General features: G+C 50.0%; 9 protein-coding genes across 9 annotated transcripts; 6 read left to right on the top strand and 3 right to left on the bottom strand.

Annotated features, from left to right (window-relative positions):
- Positions 1–666: 666 nt before the first annotated feature.
- A1O5_05480 (uncharacterized protein) lies at positions 667–1,801 on the top strand (the record flags this gene model as incomplete). The annotated part of the gene is made up of 2 exons (XM_007746081.1): positions 667–1,305; positions 1,355–1,801. 2 exons carry the CDS (start codon positions 667–669, stop codon positions 1,799–1,801), a joined length of 1,086 nt encoding a protein of 361 aa, XP_007744271.1.
- A 99-nt stretch (positions 1,802–1,900) lies between these two features.
- On the top strand, positions 1,901–2,201 carry A1O5_05479 (uncharacterized protein; the record flags this gene model as incomplete). The annotated part of the gene is made up of 1 exon (XM_007746080.1): positions 1,901–2,201. A coding segment is annotated over one exon (300 nt), but the record flags the coding sequence as incomplete, so codon positions are not given.
- Positions 2,202–2,806: 605 nt separating this feature from the next.
- On the top strand, positions 2,807–4,409 carry A1O5_05478 (uncharacterized protein; the record flags this gene model as incomplete). Its single annotated transcript, XM_007746079.1, has 6 exons — positions 2,807–3,238; positions 3,288–3,768; positions 3,825–3,879; positions 3,938–4,065; positions 4,115–4,195; positions 4,255–4,409. The coding sequence occupies 6 exons, from the start codon at positions 2,807–2,809 to the stop codon at positions 4,407–4,409; spliced, it is 1,332 nt and encodes a 443-aa protein (XP_007744269.1).
- Positions 4,410–4,809: 400 nt separating this feature from the next.
- On the bottom strand, positions 4,810–7,977 carry A1O5_05477 (uncharacterized protein; the record flags this gene model as incomplete). Its single annotated transcript, XM_007746078.1, has 1 exon — positions 4,810–7,977. The coding sequence occupies one exon, from the start codon at positions 7,975–7,977 to the stop codon at positions 4,810–4,812; it is 3,168 nt and encodes a 1,055-aa protein (XP_007744268.1).
- An 820-nt stretch (positions 7,978–8,797) lies between these two features.
- A1O5_05476 (agmatinase) lies at positions 8,798–10,079 on the top strand (the record flags this gene model as incomplete). Its single annotated transcript, XM_007746077.1, has 3 exons — positions 8,798–9,126; positions 9,179–9,362; positions 9,426–10,079. The coding sequence occupies 3 exons, from the start codon at positions 8,798–8,800 to the stop codon at positions 10,077–10,079; spliced, it is 1,167 nt and encodes a 388-aa protein (XP_007744267.1).
- Positions 10,080–10,640: 561 nt separating this feature from the next.
- A1O5_05475 (uncharacterized protein) lies at positions 10,641–12,197 on the bottom strand (the record flags this gene model as incomplete). Its single annotated transcript, XM_007746076.1, has 3 exons — positions 10,641–11,186; positions 11,242–11,302; positions 11,359–12,197. The coding sequence occupies 3 exons, from the start codon at positions 12,195–12,197 to the stop codon at positions 10,641–10,643; spliced, it is 1,446 nt and encodes a 481-aa protein (XP_007744266.1).
- Positions 12,198–13,451: 1,254 nt separating this feature from the next.
- On the top strand, positions 13,452–14,582 carry A1O5_05474 (uncharacterized protein; the record flags this gene model as incomplete). Its single annotated transcript, XM_007746075.1, has 2 exons — positions 13,452–14,502; positions 14,557–14,582. The coding sequence occupies 2 exons, from the start codon at positions 13,452–13,454 to the stop codon at positions 14,580–14,582; spliced, it is 1,077 nt and encodes a 358-aa protein (XP_007744265.1).
- A 592-nt stretch (positions 14,583–15,174) lies between these two features.
- Positions 15,175–16,791, top strand: A1O5_05473 (uncharacterized protein; the record flags this gene model as incomplete). Its single annotated transcript, XM_007746074.1, has 1 exon — positions 15,175–16,791. The coding sequence occupies one exon, from the start codon at positions 15,175–15,177 to the stop codon at positions 16,789–16,791; it is 1,617 nt and encodes a 538-aa protein (XP_007744264.1).
- Positions 16,792–17,879: 1,088 nt separating this feature from the next.
- Positions 17,880–20,041, bottom strand: A1O5_05472 (uncharacterized protein; the record flags this gene model as incomplete). Its single annotated transcript, XM_007746073.1, has 7 exons — positions 17,880–17,943; positions 18,021–18,093; positions 18,212–18,299; positions 18,366–18,411; positions 18,494–19,105; positions 19,186–19,608; positions 19,674–20,041. The coding sequence occupies 7 exons, from the start codon at positions 20,039–20,041 to the stop codon at positions 17,880–17,882; spliced, it is 1,674 nt and encodes a 557-aa protein (XP_007744263.1).
- Positions 20,042–20,386: the final 345 nt, after the last annotated feature.

Genomic DNA, 20,386 nt, shown 5'->3' with positions numbered 1-20,386 from the left:
TATTAAGGATGTCAGAAGCGGGGTAGAACCCAGCCCCCATGCCACACTACGGCCGCGAATCCGATCCTTCTCCCCCCATGCAGGCATCTGAACAGCAGATAAGCGTTGCCGCCTCCGGGAAGACGTTTACTCCGTAAAGAACCATTTCTGTGTGCGATTTATCTGCTAATTGTTTGCGGCCCAGGTAGCTTCTTGACTTTTCCTCGGCTGGTTCTGAAGGACAATTGAAGGAAATTCCAAACAGCGAGGAGGTTGGGATGGATATAAAGCAATTCCCCAAGGACGTCCAGAGACTATTAACTCTCGAGAGGAAGCCCACCTGTGCTGGAGATTGGCGAATGAGACTGGGTCGGGACCCCGACGGATGCCTTTGATCTTGTACAGCCGGAACATTTTTGAATGGGTCAACTTAACTCAACCGCCCTAGTGGAGGTGGCGAAACGTGGGGGAGGGGCTTTGAAGCGGAGGTGGACCTCGTTTCCTCAACCCGCTGGCACTGCACGCCTCTTGCAGTACCATCTTTCGTCACACTCTCTTCTGCGTGGACAGATTGGCACATGAGCTGCGATGACCTTGAGACGACGACATCCTGTACGTGCTGATTGACAGTGACGATCACGAACCCGAGCCACCATGCTTCCAAAATAGCATCTTACTGCCCCCGGAATGTCCTCCGACAATTTCTACCAGAACGCTGTGAGGAAAAGGCCTTTCGATGGCCGATACACAGCCACCTCTGTTATCGTCACGCTATCCATCGGGCTGGCCCTCTATAATTCACTAGAAATGGTGCTTCTGATTTTGACGATCTTCAAGAGAAGGACGGGCCTATATTTCTGGAGCTTGAGCATCTGCACCTATGGCGTCGTCTCATACACGTTGGGCATCACGCTGAGTTATTTCAGCCTCTGCGACTTCTGGCTCAGCGGGCTACTACTTGATTCAGGGTGGCTGTTCATGATTACCTGCCAGTCCCTTGTTCTTTATTCGCGTTTAGGGTTGATTCTCGATAACGTCCACATTCTGAGGGCTGTGAAGTGGATGATTATCATCAACAGTGTGGTCATTGAAGGCACTACAGTCGCTTTGGACTGGGGTCATGCATATTCGCCAAATCCAGCATTCGCTCAAGCGTACTTCTATATTGAGCATATGCAGATGACAATCATCACTCTCCAAGAACTTATCATCTCCGGGCTCTACGTGTGGGAGACCATAGCTCTGCTCAATGTCATCTCCAAGGAAAATACTCGGAGAATGATTTGGCAACTTCTGACCATCAACATCATGATTATCTGCATGGACGTAAGCTATCAAAAGGTTTCAACTATGTTTATGACTGACAATTCTTCAGACCGCGCTTGTGGCTCTACAATTCAAGCGCCTCCAGCTTTATCAAGAGAGTATCAAAGCCTTTGTCTACAGTGTTAAGTTGAAGCTTGAGCTGAATATCCTTTCCAAGCTAGTGGACCTCGTCCAGCGAAGTGCAGTTGATAGATCAATGACTTTGGAAATCATCGACACAAATTCGATCGTTGGACAGACACAAGCAGCAGTGCGCCGGGAGTCGTGGACGCCAGAGCATGTCAGCGCTTGGTCTTCAGCCGCTGGCAAAGGTATCGAGGAGCATATCGAGGACGTCCACAACACCGAACCGGGGGATACAGCTCTACACTCTAGACCACCCGATGAAGTCGATGGCATTACGCGGGTCCTTTCTCAGCGCTCCAGATACACGGCAAGGACAGCTAGCAGAGAGTCCGACATCTTGTATGCAGAAGTCCTTCGCTCTCTGAAGTGAGGTTGATCGTGTTTGCGAGATTCAGACTCCTCGGCCTTTTTCTACTGGTTCGCCGCAGGCTCGCTGTCTTGCGAGAGTTTATGTATATAGCTGCATTGCGTAGCTTTCGAAGCCTACATGCAAGGAATGGCCGACGGTGGTAGGAAAAGGTGGGAGGACCTGTCAACCTGGTTGGTTACTTCTTCCGGTACCCAGGGGGTATTACTATATTTTGCATTGGTCACTATCCGCTTGAAGTTGTCAATACTACAATACGGAACAGCGGGCACGGACGCAACAAACACTATAAGAACGACTGGGCAGCGACGCGGCAGTCTTGGAAGAGTGGGAAATTGCCCGCATTCATCCATGGGTCGGTCCGACTTTGGTAAGAACAGTATTGTCTTCCAGGACATTTGCCAGATAAGTCCGTTCCTTGAATTAATGTGCCACAACAGTGAGGTTCTGATCATGGCTCAGGCTCGAAAATTTCATGAGCTTTCTGGAGCAGATCATTCAAGGTGCCGAATTCTCGAGCAAGGTAATGCTCAGTAAATTAGCACTATCAGCTAGCGTCGCGATGGCACAGATTAAAATACTGCAATGCATCTGCCACCCAGTACACCGCAAATTAAAGACAGTGAGGAAAACAGCGACAGGGACAGGAGAGTTAGAGAAAGTCCGGGTTCAACAGTGGGCATCCCCATTCAGCCATCGTGGCAACTTGTCGACCGAACTTTACAGGTTGTTCTTTCCAATTCCGGGATCCTTGTTCTCATCTATTTACCGTTACTACCCGCCCTTGCGAAAATCGAAACAGTCTGACGACGGACACTGGCGAACGCATCCGATATCATCTTTCTAGAATGACCGAAACGAGGCCGGATTCATCGATCGGAACAATTGCCGCGATATTCTGAAATAGATCTACCATCAACGCGATCGTAGGGATTCTAGGGAAATATGTTTCGGCGATTACTGCGCTGTCCTTAACCGAGTATATATTTGTTGTTTTAGATTTGGATCATGGCATCCTTCTTGTGGGATAGCGCTTGCTTCTATGATTTGGCTCTGAAAGCCGAGCAAAAATTCAAAACTCTGAATTCCGGAAGCTCGAAGACTCTCATGCGTAGAAGCCTTCCTCTCCATATCGGCAAGCGTTCACAAAGTGTGTGTTTCTTCGCGGCGGCACCACGACTTCCTAAAGACGCCATCTTTGCTCTCACCGCAGAGTGTCGTGATGATCTGTCCCCTGTGAAAGTAAATCTTGGACAAGGGAGCTATCATGATGAGAATGGCTTTCCTTGGGTTCTGCCTGCAGTCTGCCGAGCTCGGAGAAGGCTGGCAAGGCTAGATTTGGACCACGAGTATTTGCCAATCCTTGGATTGCCCGAGTTCAGAGCCGCGGCTGCAGAACTCGTCTTTGGGACAGAAAGTTATGCTGCAATCCGACCTAGGGTATGTTTGTGAGCCGTATCCCGTTATGTTTTGGTAATTTCGTCTACAGATAGCCACTTGTCAGAGCCTCTCCGGAACTGGAAGCCTACACTTGGCGGGGCCACTAATCAGGAATTGCAGTTCTTTGAATCGTCAAGTGTGGATTTCAGAACCTACGTGGTCGAATCATCATTTGGTGTTTTCCTCCCTTGGCTGTCAAGTTCGCGCTTTTCGATATTATAACCCTGAAGCAAAAGCACTGGATATGAACTCTTATCTGGACGCACTACGCTCAGCCGAACCAAAATCGATTATCATCCTATATGCTTGCGCCCATAACCCGACGGGATGTGATCCTACACAAGACCAATGGAAAGAAATTGGTGAGATCATCAAAGAACGACAGCTCTTTCCCCTTTTCGACGCAGCGTATTTAGGATTCAGGCCTGGAAATTTCAACAAAGACACATTTTCCATCCGTTATTTTGTGAACAACCTTGGCTTGGAAGCTGCGGTAGCAGTCTCATTTACGAAGAATATGGGACTCTATGGTAAGTCGTCTGAGGACAAACCAGAAAGAGTTTGCACAGCTTACTAGCCATGGCAGGCGAACGTGTTGGGGCAACCATTTTTGGCCAGGTCCGAAGAGATTGCACAGAACTGTGAATCCGTCATGGAGAGACCGCAGCGTTCCGGAATATCGAATCATCCAGCATACAGCGCGAAAATTGCCGCGCAAATTCTACGCGATCCATTTCTGCGTAAAATGTGGTTCGAAGATCTCAAGACCATGAGCAATCGAATCTCGTTAATGAGAAAGACGCTTTACAACCTTCTTGTTAAAAACGGTACGTTTATCAATCTAGCCTCACCCGCAATAACCTAACAAATGATCAGGTGCACCAGGAACGTGGGATCATTTTGTGCAACAGTTAGGAATGCTCGGATTCCTTGGCTTAACGCACGACGTCGTCCTCAGTTAAGAAGTTAATACTAGACCTATCCATGCCTATCAACGCTTCATCTGACCTATTTAGCAGACCAATATCATATCTACCTGGCAGATAATTCCCGTATTTCTATTGCTGGACTTAACGAATCGAACGTTGCATATGTCGCCCGAGCAATTACTGAATGTTTACAAGCAGCAAGCCCAACTGAAGAGATGTCGGCACTAGCCTCACATCTATAAGTATAATGCGACAAAAATGGCCTAATCGTATGATTGTGTCATGTGGCGTAGTCGAGAAATCCTAAAAAATCTACATCCTTTCATTCAAAAAGTGTGAGGCGTGATGCAAACCTTCCGAATTCACGATTTGCCAAATGAAGTCCCAGATTCATTTGTGCACCCTTGTGAACATCACAAGTATCTTAATCCCCCAACCGCTAGCGATGGGTCATATTCTGTGAATTGTTCGGCAAATCTGCACGTTCGACCTCCAAGGCAGCTTTTGGTTCATTTGAGTGAATTCAGACTCAGGGGGAAACTCTGGCAGTTTCCGTTACGGGTACTCTCACTCTTACTCTCTCTCTCTCTCAGTGCCGTCTCTCGCAGTTATCATATGATATAGTTCATTCTCTCCTTGCTCTTAGTCACCAAAGATCATGTCGAGGGCCTTGTCAAAGATATCAAAGATGGCCTCGAATAAAGGTTGTATCCTCTGTGCCCTTCGCAACCATTTCAGCTCATTCTCATTTGCTTCTCCTTGATTGAAGCTAGCCAGCCACTCCTTGCGTATCCGGGGGCCAAGCCAGAACCTGGAAGCTATGAGCGTAACTAAGGCACATCCATTTGCCAAAAATGAAGAATAGATATAAATGCTGTCCAGGGTGGAAGTGCTGCCGGCCCGGTTCTTCGCATAGGCGTAGATGGTTGGGGGAATAGAGAGAACAATTGCCCGGGAAACCCCTCCGAGTGTCTCGAAAAGGACAAGAGCTGGACTCACATAAAGATTAACTATCATGGCCGCTGCCTCTACCCAAAACAGTTTGAAGAAAGACCTGATAATGATTGCAACGAGTGCTAGGAGCGCAACTACGGCAATGACGATACCTGGCGCTGCCAATGTTCCCATCAAAATACATGAACACGTCGTGTAATCAACAACCACCTTGCGAAACGGTAGTGCTGCCGATTCGGGGCAATCTAAGGCAGTAATACGGTCTGTGTCAGTCCAGATCGAGAGCCTTCTCATCTTGAAGTACGGGGACTTACTATGAAGTATTTTCAAAGACCAACGCTGAACTCTTCGGTATGTAATGATGCGATCACCGTCACAACTTGTTTTAGTTTCCTCAAGAAGCCTCGTCAGACGGATTGGACAGTCATACACGGCAGAGATGTGAAGTTCAGGTTTTCCATCAGGTGAGCATGTACCGGCCCTCCCCAAGTCGTCCTCTTCAATCATCCTTTCACCTTGATGTGCTGAGTCATTCTTTTCAACCGCTGTCAAAACCTGCAAGCATGCTCCTCGGAGAGCGATTGTATGCAATTTCCCATGAAGGCCTTGTCGATAATCGTCTCTATCGATGAGGAGACAAATTGCCCCATTGTAGCGTTTGGCGAAGTCGTCATTGGCTGATCGAATGAACTCGACATGGTACCGGGCTTTCGAAATCCACAGCGTATTCACGTCGAGTATGCTAGGATTGGCCATGAACAGGTCTGTACCATTTGGCTTTTTCTCCAAATCCAGATATCCCTCTGCCCATATCATAAACTCCTCAGAGGCCAGCTCAAACCTACTTGGATAAAGAGGAAGCCATCTATTGTACTCATCTTCTCGAGCCTTGTGTTCTTTGTCGCTCGCACTTGCGACTCTCGTATCCTCCGCGGTCGTATCTAATTTCGGAATGTAGAGAATTGACAGGGATACACCGGGTAAGCTCCTTAGTAGAGTCATCATTGGCCGTGGAGAGCTGATGATGTGAAACATGTTCAGATCCAATAAGTTGGCCAAAATTGATAATCTGTCTTCAGATCGAGATGTTTCGCGCCTAGCAAGAGCGTTCCAGCAAGCCCGGAAATGCTGCAGCCGGTCTCGTACTTCAATGAAATCACTACCCTTCGACTTCCATTCCTGGAGGAATGAATGATCTAATCCCTTCTCCAGAGGAATGCGCAGCAGCTTCTCTATTCGGCTTTCAAATCTCTTCGCATAATGTGCACGTGCGGCAACATCGCGACTTACTCTGGGCGACAAAACATTTGCAATGTTACGCCAACCTGGGAAGTATCGTACCATATCGCGTAAGGCAGATGCTGTATCGGGACTTGACAAAAAACCCCAATCTAAAAGGTCGCGTGTGTATGAGATCGGATCAACTGAGTTCCCAACGCAACGCAATTGGCATAATGGACTGAGAGCGCCTTCATTGAGCGTCCAACATCTTCCCATCCAGGTGGAGAACAACAATCGTGCCGAGAACTCGCACGACTCTGAACTCTTCACGCGAACGTGTTCCATAATCTCGGAATCAAGAACAATGGCTCTATTCGCGCCTGCAAATACGGGATTGATCTTAGCGATCGCTTGCCATCTCAATTCATTGGAGTCTTTTGCATCGCCATCATCCGCTTTCACTGGAATACAGAGCGCATCTATCCAGAACAACTTCGTTTGTTCCCGAGAAAATGTTCCTCTTAATGCGTCCATATTTAGAAACCGGCCGACGGTGATATTTCCCGCTAATTTTATAGGTTCGTTCACATAATTTTCGAGTCTCTCGAGCTCACATCTCGGGAGCGAGTTGGAAGAATGGTTTCCCAGACCATCTGACCATACGTGAGAAAATGCAACGTATGAATCAGTGGCACATGCAGCTTTCACACCCAACGAGATCTTCCCTGTGACACTGCTTCGCTTCAAAAATGCGAGAGGGATTCCTCCTTGCTTAATTATTCTTCTCATTTCGTCGGTGGGAATTGAGATGAATGCACATGAACAATTGGGTTGCGTATGACGTGTCTGATAAGTGTTTGGATTGATATTGAATGCAGTACATGCATCTCTCGTGCACTCGTCATGGGTAATTTCGGGTCGATAGTGTCGCTGGATCTGCGCAATGTACCAAACCAGTGGGGAGTAGAAGGTGCGTAAAACATGATTGATCTGGTATATACACCATCCGTTTGACGTCATCAACCGAGTAATGAACTGAACTGTTAAAGCTGATTCAGGCAAACCCCATCCGTGGGGTCGTATACTGTCAGCTTTGGCTCCCAGACACGCGAACTGTAGTGTGTCGATCAGGACTCTAATAGACAGAAGAACGGCTGGTAAGGGTCCAGGTGATAAACGATATTCGTCTTTCTTCTCAATGCCAATGCAAATCCATCTTGCAGATTTCAGAAGCTCTTGAAGATGGGATAGCTCTGAAACATCATGTTCTTCTGGTAAGTCGTAAATGTCTTGGTCGTCGTCACTATGCTCCGTGTATTGTAGCGGCCGGAGCTGAAGACCTAAGTCTTTCAAAGGGAGAAGGGACACAAAGTCGGCGACCGTCCCGTCTTCCGACGCCTCACGGCGCAAGAATGTTTTCGGGTCGATCGGCCTCCCAGCGAATTCTGCTAAGAGACCAAAATATAGCCATGACTGAATGAATGATGCAACCTCTTCAGCGCTGTACTGTAGACCTTCCCTGTCATACCGGTTATACAACAACCAGAAATCTCCAACATTGTACTCGATGCGGGCGAGGAAAGGGACCTGAAGAGGGGTCGGAGTGGTAGTGTTCGGTTGGGGTAAGTGATCCATTGCAAAGAGGCAGCTGTAGCTGGGTGAGGGGAAAGCGGAATATGAAAACACTATGGGATGAGTCTGCCTTAAAATGCACTAGATCAAATGTGTTAGCGGTGTCTTCTGGGCTTCCTTTTCTCACCGTCTGCGGTGCTTATGTCAATAAATATATGCATTCAGGCCCAAGGAAGTTTCCGTCTGTCCGAGATTGGCTTCGTAATAGAGGACTAGGGCGAAACACGTGTTCCATCCTAAATGTAGAGCTGTGCAGAACTACACGAGGCTGGCGTTTTGATTGGAGTTTTAACAACCGCAGCCCAAGCCTCAAGTTGGGCTCGTGCTTGCGTTCTCATGCGCTGAAGTCCAACCAAGCGTGCGTCTCAAGTCTGGTTGAAACCTGACTGCCAACCTTGAACGCCAGTCGCCAAATTCGCAGATTCCAGGTCGCCCCATCTTCATTCACTCAGACTGCCAACTCGTCGACGCTCCGAGAGAAATAAGACTAGTCCCAAAGAGGAATGAATACGCTAGACTGGTTTGTACTTTGCAGTGGATACTCCGGTGGACCCAGTTCCACCTCCAAAGTCGGTACTCCGTTTACGATCATCTATCACTCAAGATCCCTGTTTCCTGGAAAGGGTAGGCATAGCCTAGAGTGACTGCTCCGCAGATAGCCAGATACCTCCGGGTTCCGCAGAGACGCCAATCAATGAAGATGTATACCTTGTTCATTCAGGACTCCGACTACAAATGCCACGGGTCCCGCACATTTATAAATCGGCGCTGCAAAAAGGGAAACCTTATGTTTTCACACTGAGATTGTCGTCCTCGACTCAAGATGCGTTTTGTTCTTCTGTATAGCCTTGCGGCATTGGCTGCTTGTTCTTCTGCTCTCGCTGTCCCTGCTCCAGGCGCTCGACAAGCCAGTATAGGAAACTCGGCGAAGGACGACGATGATGATTATGACCTTGAGCCTTCCGCCAATTTCGCGTTCTCTGGTATTACGACCTTTTCTAAACTCCCGTCTATGCAATGCCTGACGGAGACTGGGCCCGTGGACGACATTTTGATCTTGGGGTTCCCTTTTGACACGGCAACATCATACAGGACTGGGACACGTCTTGGTCCAAATGCTGTGCGTCAGGGTTCTCGAGCGGCTTCCCTAGCGTATGTCTATCTCCAGAGGCCTTATATTCACGCCGGAGCTGATATTAAGCAGTGGGCACTATAACTACCGCCAGTCAATCAATCCTTATAAACAGAACATATCGGTAGTTGATTGTGGAGACCTGCCCATTTCTCCTTTCGATAACGGTCTCGCTTTTGCCCAGATGGAAGACTGGTACAAGCGGCTTCTGTGGAGGGAAGTGAGATCCGGAGAAAGAGGAATTAAGTCTTTAAAGGTATTCCAGGCTCCGGTGGGCTTTAGCAAAAATAAAAATGATTGCTGATGACACGCTTCAAAGACCGGCAGGAGTCATCCCCAAATCATCGCACTTGGTGGTGACCACAGCATTTCTTTGCCGATTCTGCGGGCCTTGAGTACTGTCTATGGGAAAGTGTCCGCCATCCACATCGACGCGCACATTGACACATGGTCTCCAAAAGTATTCGCCGGGGCCAAAGCCGGTAGCAAACAAGCGCAGTTCGCCGACGGCACACCATACTACTGGGCAGGCATGGAGGGCCTGCTGAGCACCAAGAACGTGCATGCCGGAATTCGAAGCTCGCTAGACTCGGCGAAAGACATGGAGCTCGACCAGGAAGTGGGCTTTACGACGATTCCGGCGGCAGACATGCTCAAGAAGGAGGGCGTCTGGGGCGTCATCGACAAGATCCGTTCGGTAATCAGCCACGACGAGCCTGTCTATGTCTCCCTTGATGTAGACTGTCTAGACCCTGCTTTTGTCCCCGGCACTGCCGGCCCAGCTTCTGGGGGATGGACCCCGAGAGAGATTATCCAAATCATTATAGATGCACTTGATGGTTTGAATATTGTCGGCGTCGATGTCGTGGAGGTCCTCCCAGCCCTGGATCAGGCCGAAATTACAGGTATAGTTGCTGCAGAGTTTACAATCGAGGTATGTTCTCGAATCAACTGGGCCCCGAATCTGTGCTAACCGAGGTGAAGCTGATTACCAGGTTGGTCAAAAACAGACTTGGTCTATGAGTCTGTTGATCGCCTAATTGGTCGCGTCGGGTTTGGAAAACGGTTATCTCACTCAAACGACATATCCTTGGACTTCTTATTTGGTAGCGATTTGTCTCAGTGAGATTCATCCTGAAATGCGTATAGTGGAGGTTGAAGACTTGGAAAAAGAGAGGCTCTAGTGTTCTACTTCGGTCGATGTACTAATTGAAACCCACATCAATTCAACCTGTCCCTCGCCAGCGGGTCTGCTCTCTGCGGGACGTTCATATTTCCACTCGACTCATTCCGATCAAGTACTTTAATAGATATATTGCTATATGCGCAGGAAGAGAACGACATAATAGATTGCTCGCAAGTCATAGGCTGTCGTAGCAACAATGATAAAAAAAAAAAACCTCAAAGTACTTCCCATTGAAGGCACGTGCCGGCCAGCAAATGCTAGTTAACATGTCGTAGAGCTCTTTTCAGCCCGCGACAACTGTTCTGTACCTAAGGATATGTCCATAGAAAATTTTGATGCAGCTTTTCGTTAGTCCGACGTGGCATGTAATCTAGATACATCCTTGGCCAACTTCCTCCATCGTATGCTGAGAATACAGCAAGACTGCAGAACCAGAAGCGCACCACTCCCAGTAATGATGCCCGCCCATAACCCAAAGACGCCATAATGCTTCTGAAAGCATAGAAACCATGCAGTTGTCAAACCCACTCCATAATAAGCCAAGAAATTGCAAACACCTGACAAATGGTTCTTGCCGGCACCTCGCAGTATCCCGCTCGCGCCGCCGTTGGAAAGATCCAGAACTTGGAATCCAGCCATTAGCGGGAGGACCTGTGCCGTCTTTTCGATCACCCCTTCGTCGCTGGTGAAAAGGCGACCGTAGCCATTTCTTGAAAGCATGATGACAAAGAACTCGATGCCTCCAATGACGAAAGATAGCAGGTACGGTGTCGCTATGGCCTTCCTCGCTTCCAGACCCTTGCCTGCACCAAGTAAGCCACCGATACGGTGACTGGAAGCTACGCTTATCCCAAGCGACACCGTTGTGAAGAGTAAGTCGGAAGACATCAAAATCTACAATTGATGTCAATAGGAGAAAGTGATAGACTAGAAAGGCTTCCAAACTTACACTCTGAGCCCCAATAGAACTGGGATCCAATCTTGCGGCCATCATTGCAAGAATTTCGAAGCTGTGGTGCATGGAAAGTTAATTTTGATGTGAAAGTAGAACAGGCGGCAAGCTCACCTCCACCACTCAGTCGCAATTGTCAAGATCCCAGTGACAGCGTAGAAGGCCAAACGTGATATCCCTTTCTGAATGCCAAAAATAGACCCGTACCAGGTCCTCCTAATTGCAGGTTTTCGAGCGATGACACAAAGCAATGCAACAACGGTAAGGAGTTGGTAGATGCAGAAAGCACAAGGGACACCCCAGAGCCGCAGCTTCGTCCAGCGAACCAGGACGAAGGTGACGAGAACGCCAACCGTGCTGGCAACCGCTGTGGACAGTCCCACAATGTTGCTCTCACCCTGGACTTGCAAAAACTTCTTCAAGCATTCGCCCACAACTTGCAAAATGCCGGCAGGAAGCATGAATAACATGAATTTGCCTGTCGCAAACGCGAAGTCTTGCTGCTGACCTAGAGCGATGAAAATGTGTCCCGAAAATACCCAGATGGGCGCAATCAGGAGGCCAAAGATGCCGAGCAAGACAAGCAAGCATTGTTGTAACAGGAGTCCTAGAATTTTGGGATTATCTGCCGCCGAATGAGAGGTTGACACCTGGGCACATAATGTATCAAGTGCTGTTGCGCCGCCGATACCAATCATGGTTCCAGTGCAGGAGAAGAACATGAATCCAAAGGACGTGACTTCCAGCTCAAAAGAACCAACACTTCCGGCTATTAGGGCGCTGATTGCTTGTACCGCATTTTGCAACGCGAATGATAGACAAATGGGAATCGTCTGCCTGGTGAGACCACCGAGATCGTGAAGGATATTAAAAGCGACATCCTCCTCTTTGGTAGAAGCGGAGGGAGTCCGGGAAAGCAGCAGTGAGCGTTCATCGACGATGCTTTCGTCCATGTTGATGATACTTTGTGAGTGTTATTGGGAAAGGGCGAGCAAAGGCCGAGAGAGCTGCGAAGCAGAAGATACTTAACCAAGTACAAATTCATAGGCATGTCCGCTTTAACTGCGGCGCATAAGCTCTTGTCGCGAGAGATAGCCAGGGTGGTCACCTTCCCCATCGCCTGTTGCTTGACATATCTGGCAAATCCTCTGCACATCCTTGATGGAATTGCTGTTCTTCTCGGACTGCGATTTCTGGGCGTTGCCTGTGGTCGGAGACATATGTGCCCCACTATTCGGTATCTCGAAGAAGGACGCGGCACGCTAAACCTAGAGGGGAAACCATATCCTATCTTTTTACTGTCTGATAACTTCATCGTTTCCGACGGCCGCTTACCATCCTCTTCACATGCTGCTCCAACTCATCTGGGAGAGTGATGCAACTTCGAAGATGAAACTTGGGTGTGCTGCACTGCCCGATCAATCCCCTCTCCATCCAGTCGGCTGACACAGCCGTCATTTGGTGCCATAACCGCCGAACAACTCCATCGAGAAACTTCAGCGTGCGCAAACATGAACCGTCTCCACCTTATCGTCGCGACATAGGCTACATTGACCACACTGCCTAAGGTCTCTGCGCATCCCGCCTCACAGCCGCACCTTTCCCGGCTAGCTATGGCAGACTCCAGATCCAATGCAGTTCAGCGTCAAAGGCGGTCCCGTACGGGCTGCGAGGAGTGTCGCCGGCGGCATTGGAAATGCAACGAGGCGAAACCGACTTGTGGCTACTGCCAGAGCGTAGGCCGTCTCTGTGTATACTCTCGGAAAATCTCCTGGGGCGGGCGTCAGTTCAAGAAGTCACGTTTCGGCGCTTGTCTGGAATCGGGAGCAAGAGCCGTAAGCATTGCAGTCCCCGGCCGTAAGTGTTGCACTCGAGTGCATTGGGTAATGTCTGACTCACTTTGCAAAGAACATCCGTCGACGCATAAAAGCTTCATTTACACATGTTCGCCTAAAAGAAGAAGTAACAGTCCAAGCCGTGATCGAGGTACATCGGCGCTCTGTCGTGTAACGCCTAAGCCACTCCAAGATGAGATCGAGGACTCGACCTTTTATCCCGAGGCCTCTCTGGCTCCCCAGCCGCTAACGGCGACGCCAGCATTAAAAGAAGAGTTCAAGCCGCTCTTCGACTACTTTGTCCACAGAATGACCGTATCGATTTCCTGCCACAAAGGAATTCAAGATGAAATTTGCTCAGTCATTGTCCCCATGGCCATGCAGGTCCCCCATCTGCTGTCTGCAACTCTTGCTCTAGCAGCTGCGCACCGCCGAACATCCGGCCTTTCTGAAGGAGATTGTCAATTTGAACTGATGAAGGGGAGCAGCCTTACACAGTTGAGATCTGCCCTAGGCCAATTCAGTCCACCCGAAAACGACAAAGTCCTTGCCACCACCCTGCTCCTATGTATGGCCGAAGTCATATCCCCTCCTACAAGCATCTCATCGTGGAGGTCACATCTCTATGGCGCTGGCACCCTCTCTGCCCAACACAGCCGCTCAAGCGGCGCCAGTGTATCGGCCATTTCCGGCTTTCTCAGGAGAAAATACCGTGCTCTGCAAGCAGTAGCTTTGGCTTGTTGTTCGAAAAGATTCGAGGGGTGCATACTAACCACTCATTGTGATGATGGCCATGCTTATATTGACGACTTAGCCGGATATTCTACGAACCTGCTGCCGATTTTTGAAGAGATTAACAACCTGGAGCGAATGCGAGAGGATTTCAACTCTGATTTTTGCTGCGACTGTCCGCCTGGACCACCGCATTTTGACTGCAATTCGCCTCTGGAGCACAAGTCCCACTTATTATTCGACCGCATCAGAGCATTAATGGCACAGAGAAAGATGTCACGGACACAGAGTGATGGAGACCTTCCTTGGGCCGTCTATCATGACCTCTACCTCGTCGATGAAGCCCATCACCATATGGCCCTTCTTCAGATCTTTCGTCGTGGATCCTTGTCCGTTCCTTTGCAACTGATCGACGATAGCAGACGATCAATCCTAGATTGTCTCACTGCGGTCACGTACCAAGCCGGCCCCTGCCCCGGGGTGGCCGCGCTTCCTCCTTTGTTCGTGGCGGGTATCCTATGTACCGATAAATCAGACAGGGACAAGGTCTGCAGCTTGCTGAAAACCATGTGGATGAATTACGGAATGGGAAATGTGAGGTCTTGTCAGACTGTGCTACAAAAGTGGTGGAAGCAACAGGATGAGAGGTCTGCTCAATCGGCGCTTTCAGGGCAGCTGCGAGATTTTCAAGGTGAGATAGAGAATTGATTTTCTATGCTGTGCATCCGCACTGACTGGGCAGCAGTTGATGATGATGTCCTCCCATATTGAAGGATAAGACAGGCTGGAAATGTTAACTGGTTAACCTCCCATACACTAAGTGACCCAGTGCAATATCAAATTGACCAGTCTAGGAAGACAAAATGTCTGATCCATCCTCTTCGAGGAAGAATCTTGAATGATAGGTGTGGTGGTATGTAGGTGAGATGAAGGATCAACATGTGGTTTGGGCGGTTGAGTAGTCCGTTGGCCATTTTAGCCGGTCACGTGCGTCACGCGAACTCGCTTGTCCACGTGAGATCTGCCACCGGATTTAGCGGCCCAATCACTTTGGGTCCTGCGAGGGCCAAGAGATGGCCGAGGAGCAGTTCCTGCCGCCGCAAAGATGTCCGGCCTGGCCTCACCAGCCCTCCCCTAATAGCCCATGGTCTCCCGTATAGTCCCTATCAAGTATTTCTCGTGCCCCTGGCGCTCTCACTTAGGCACCAAAGCAACTCCCTAAAGCCTCACTCCCCAGCCCAACAGCCCCAGCCCCAGCCCCAGCCCCAGCACCAGCACCAGCACCAGAGTCTGCTTTGGACATTTTTATTACCCACCACACGCCTTTTTGCCTTCACACGCGTGTCGATTTGTTACTGGGACAATGGCGGCCTGGACTCCATCTCTCTATCGTCCACAATCATTTTCGTCTTCGCTCTTGTCTCCGTTATCGCCTCACAGTCCTTTCTCACGCTCTTTGTCTGCTGCTCGCTGTTCCCCCGCACGTCTCCTGCATCGGCCTTCGCACGTCCAATCGCCCTCGCGGTCCCCCACCATCACCATCGTTTACAAGTCGACAAGGAAATTTTTCAAGCTGGCTCCCTCCGGCTCACGTCCATATTCTCCAGCTACAAGTCGTCTGAGTTTGATCTCACGGCACCTGGAACAATACCAGCAGTCTTCCTATCCTCCCATTAACACTCCCTATACAATTGAGCTGGACTCGTTACCAGCGTCCGCAGACGACATTCCCTACGTCGCTCCAGCACCACCTGCGCATCTTCCCAGAACTCCCTCTCAGATTCAAAAACGACAATTGTCTACCTCGTCCGCCGCCAATATGTCCTCCCAACCTCCTCATCCTTCCCTCCTCATCCCGGGGCCAATTGAGATTACCGATGAAGTCTCCCAGGCCATGAGTCACTATGCGCAATCCCACGTTGGACAGCCATTCGTCAACACCTTTGGCGAGACGCTCACGCTGTTAAGAAATCTTTTCCAGACCACTAACCCGGCGTCTCAGCCTTTCATCCTTGCTGGAAGTGGCACACTGGGCTGGGATCTCGTGGCAGCGAATCTGGTGGAGCCTGGTGAAGATGTCTTGGTTCTGCACACTGGCTATTTCGGAGACTCATTTGCGGATTGCCTGGCAACCTACGGCGCAAAGCCAACGCAACTAAAAGCCCCCATCGGAGATAGGCCGCAACTTGCTGAAATTGAGGCAGCATTAAAGGAGAAGAAATACAAGGCCCTGACTGTCACGCATGTCGACACCTCCACCGGAGTGCTTTCTCAGATTCAACCACTGTCCGACCTCATCCGACGTGTGTCTCCTGAGACCCTTCTGATTGTTGACGGTGTCTGCTCCGTGGGAGGGGAAGAGATCCACTTTGATAACATGGCCATTGATGTGTGCTTGACAGCATCCCAAAAAGCCATCGGTTGCCCTCCTGGCATGTCGATAGTGATGGCCTCGGAGAAGGCCATGAACGTCTTCAAGTCCCGCAAATCCCCTCCGGGAAGCTACTATGCCAGCTTCAAGAACTGGACACCAATCATGCAGAACTATGAGGCCAAGAAGGCCTCATATTTTGCAACTCCACCCACCCAGTTAGTCCAAGCCCTCAACACATCCCTCAAACAGATCCTCTCACAACCCCTCGATGCCCGCTTCGCTCAACACCGCAAGGTGAGCGAGTATGTCAAATCGAAAATCACAAGCATGGGTCTCAAACAGTTGGCCACCGACCCAGCCAATGCAGCCAACACTATGACGGCAATATATTTACCCGAAGGGCTGACTCCTCCGGAGATTCTCCCCAAACTGATGTCCCGGGGTGTTGTGTTTGCCGGTGGTCTTCATCGGGAGATTGCGGCGAGATACATTCGTTTTGGACACATGGGTGTCTCGGCCATGGATGAGTCGAGAGGAGAGATCGACAAGGCGCTCGAGGCGTTGAAGGACGGTTTGGCAGAAGTGGAGAACGCTAAGAGCAAGTGAAAAGCGCTTAGCCCTCGACGACACCGAAAGGGGTGAATTTTTGCATAAGCTTCGGAAAGCAAAAGCACAAAATCCGGGGAGATGTCGAGGTAGGATGAGCTCAGCGGATCCTGGACTTGTTTGAACTTCGGGAGAGCTCGGAAGCATGAAACAGTATTTTGACGGACATATTACGGCAGTTATCTTGCATACGGCTACAAAGGAACACTCGGTGAGATCCACTCCATAGAGATGTTCTGGGATTGTGTACCAAAAAGGGCGACCGGTGAAGATGTGAGCGCAACCGACTCTATGTACATAGGCATTCCACATCACATCAGTGGAGCTGCGATGGCATAAATTCAAGACAAGACTTTGGCGGAATGCCCGCGGGGGCCAAGTTGGGAAGCAAGGATATCTCGAAGCATGGCCAATATACTGCGTACCGTTCCAGGAGCCGAGCCAGCGCAATCGTCTCTTGAGTTGATAAAGAGAGTGAACTCGGTCAGCGTCGCCTCTTTGCTACGCCGTCCCCGATGCCGTCCGCGTCACCATCAGTCAGCCTTGTCTTCAGCCTCGTCCTTGATCAACCGATCTCTCCTACCCCCGCTGGGCCTTGGTAATCTCGCGTCGTCTTCAAACGGCATTCTCTTTTCTTCCCTTTCGCGAGACATAAAGGTCATATATTCGTCCCATTTATACATTTATCGACGCGTTCTGTATAATCCGTGTGTCTATCTATATATCCTATGCATCCACGTTTTTTATGTCTCCATGCATCATCCATGATGGGCAGGCATGTCACGTCAAACAGAACCGTCAAAGTCAACGTCAACGTCAACGTCACCAAGATCAGCATCCCTCATTATCGGTGACCAAAACCCGGCCGGCAAACAAAAAGTAAACAAAGAAAACACTTTTGATCAAATGCTGTACAGGGAAGCAAGCCACTCCAATCGCTAAATCGACGCAAGCTCGTGGGTTCGAACGGCGTCCCTGGAAAGGGGGAGGGGAAACGCCAGGCTATGCAGAAGCAAAGGCATACGCCGAATGACAGTGACCATGATATCGCGATTACGACAGACGATTGATCAACGGACGCGCGAAATCTATGCGGAATTGTTGAACCTGCTCCGCGATCGGATTTTCTTGCCGTATTTGTAGAAGAAGAACCTGTTGCGGCGGGGGCGTTAGTCCTCATATTTCTTCCAAAGGCAAATTCCATGGAGGGGAATGGGTATGGAACTTACGGCATGGGTACACAGGCCAGGGCAAGGAAGCCCAGGAGCGAAGAGGCCCATTGGTAGTCGAGGTTTTCGTACACTGCGAGTTTCACATGTTAGCGACGAGCGTCGCGGAAGGGGGAATAGGTAGAGATCCGGGCAGTGAGGGAGGAAAGGAGAAAAAAGAGATAGAAAGGGGGGGTGGGGGGGCAACTTACTTTGTGTCCCGAACAAGGGGAAGGCTCCGGCAAAACATAGCCGGACGAGACAGTTGGCTGCAACTGCGCTGGCGGCGTAGCTGGGGTACTGTTTCGGCGAGTTAGATGGTGAAGAGGATAGAAAGATGGACGAGGCCGAGGGAACATGACTTACGGCGTCGACAAGGAATGTCAAGATGCCAGTGAAGGCAAGGAATAAGCTGGTTTCCCCTTGTCAGCATTTTCGCTTTCTAATTTGCGGGAAACAAAAAAACAAATTAAAAATAAAAGGTCACCACGTACCCAATGCCGAAGACAGCACTGCCAATGATTGGCACAATCCAGTGAACACTCGAATATGTCGTCCACCCGAACCAGAAGAGCCCAATGGGCACGAGGATACCGCCAAACATGGCGGGCGGCAAGCGGAACTCTGGCTCGGGCTTGATTCCGACCTCTCCAGTCTGCTCCTCCAGCCTCTGCACCAATTTGACGTAGTTCTTGTGCCAGAATGGGTCCGTCAGGACGCCCATGAGTATGCCCAGTCCGAGACCGATGAAGGTCAGTCCGACCTGGTACAGCGAGAAGCCGTGGTTGGTTCCGAAGACGAGCGGGAACGCGCCGAAGAACAGGTACACGATCCCCAGGAGGATGGCTGCGTAGATGCAGAGCAGGAGGCACATGGGTTCGTAAAACAGAAGCTCAAAGGGTACAGAACATGAGTGGATGAGCGTCCCCAGGATGGTGCGGTCGATTTTCTCAATTGGCGCGTACCATTGGTTGTCTCCTGTTTCCTTGCGCTTCTGCTCGGCGCGGCGTTTGAGGAGGACTTTATGGTATGTCTCAGGGACGAAGAAAATGACCAGGACCAGTAAGACGCCGGTCCAGATCAGGAGTGTGTAGAAAGTCCATCGCCTATGGGCAAATGTCATTGTCAGCAACTCCATTAACACAGTCACAATTAGAGTGGGGGGTTGAAAAACTTCGTAACATACCACAAAGTAAACTCGTTGATCAATCCGCCAACTATGGGGCCAGCCGCGGGACCCAGAAACGGCGAGGCAGTAAAGATCATCATGGGGAACTCGATGTCCTTGGGCTCGAACAGATCTGCCACGGTGCCCGCCGCCACGGCCAGGAACGCACTGCCCGCGAAGCCGTCAAAGAATCTGCACACGATCATGGTCTGGATGTTTTGGGCGACCGCGCAGGGGATCAGCCAGATCAGGAAGAAGAACATCGACGTGATGTAGATGGGTCTTCGACCATAGAACTCGGACAGCGGACCCAGAAGCATTGGCCCAAAGGCTAACCCCAAAACAAACAGTGAAAGACCCAGCGTGGCGACTTCTCTGGAGCAGTGGAAGTCGTCCATGAGCTGCTCGTACGTGGTGGTATACACGGACGAAGTAAATGTTCTAACCAACTGGTCAGCACCCCCGAACAAAGGATCTTTTGAATATATCCGCAAGGTGTCACTTACACGCAGAATGAAGCAACAGAAGTGATGAGTACAATGATCCACTTCCGGGCGACGTTGAAGTTGCGAGGACACTCGTTGTCGGTTGGTCCGTCCCAGCAAACTTCAAACGGACTGGTCTTCGTGCGCGCCACAGCAGCCTCTTCACTTTCATCCTCGTCGACTGTATATGCGGAGTAGCCATCGGTAGCCACAGAGCGTGTTCTGCCAATGGTTTGCGACCGTGTAGCTGCGGCAGCCGTGCCTGAGGTAGGGATCTGGCGAATGGTATCTGCTTTTTCAAGGTCGATATCCGACTCGACTGGCGAACCGAGGGTCTCGACACTGGTGGTAGACGATGCGGGACCCTGCGGTCTCTCGATATCGGCCATATTTGGGGGATTTTCTCCCTGTAACACTGTATGATGGGAGCGAAAGACTTCTATAATATATCCCCAATATCCAGTGGATGTTCTGGTCGAGGCTGATGGTGCCAATTCAAAAAACCTACCGTACCATCCGTTGCTGTCATATATACATCATTTGTAGCTAAAGCGCAGACGAGAGTGATTCGTACGCATTATTGCCCGACTAGACATCTTGAATGCCAGGCTGGGAAGTCCTCCAATGACAAAGCCGCCCACACGTGCGCGATTTGAAGGATTGTACTGTAGGCATTTACACCCGATAGCGACATCGAGTACGACATGATAGTTAGTCAGCACGCAATATACCAC

This window comes from Cladophialophora psammophila, assembly GCF_000585535.1.
Source record: "Cladophialophora psammophila CBS 110553 chromosome Unknown aczJe-supercont1.7, whole genome shotgun sequence".
In the NCBI taxonomy this organism is placed as follows: domain Eukaryota; kingdom Fungi; phylum Ascomycota; class Eurotiomycetes; order Chaetothyriales; family Herpotrichiellaceae; genus Cladophialophora; species Cladophialophora psammophila.
Note: the sequence above shows the minus strand (reverse complement) of the source record. Positions and strands in the feature narration are given on the sequence as shown.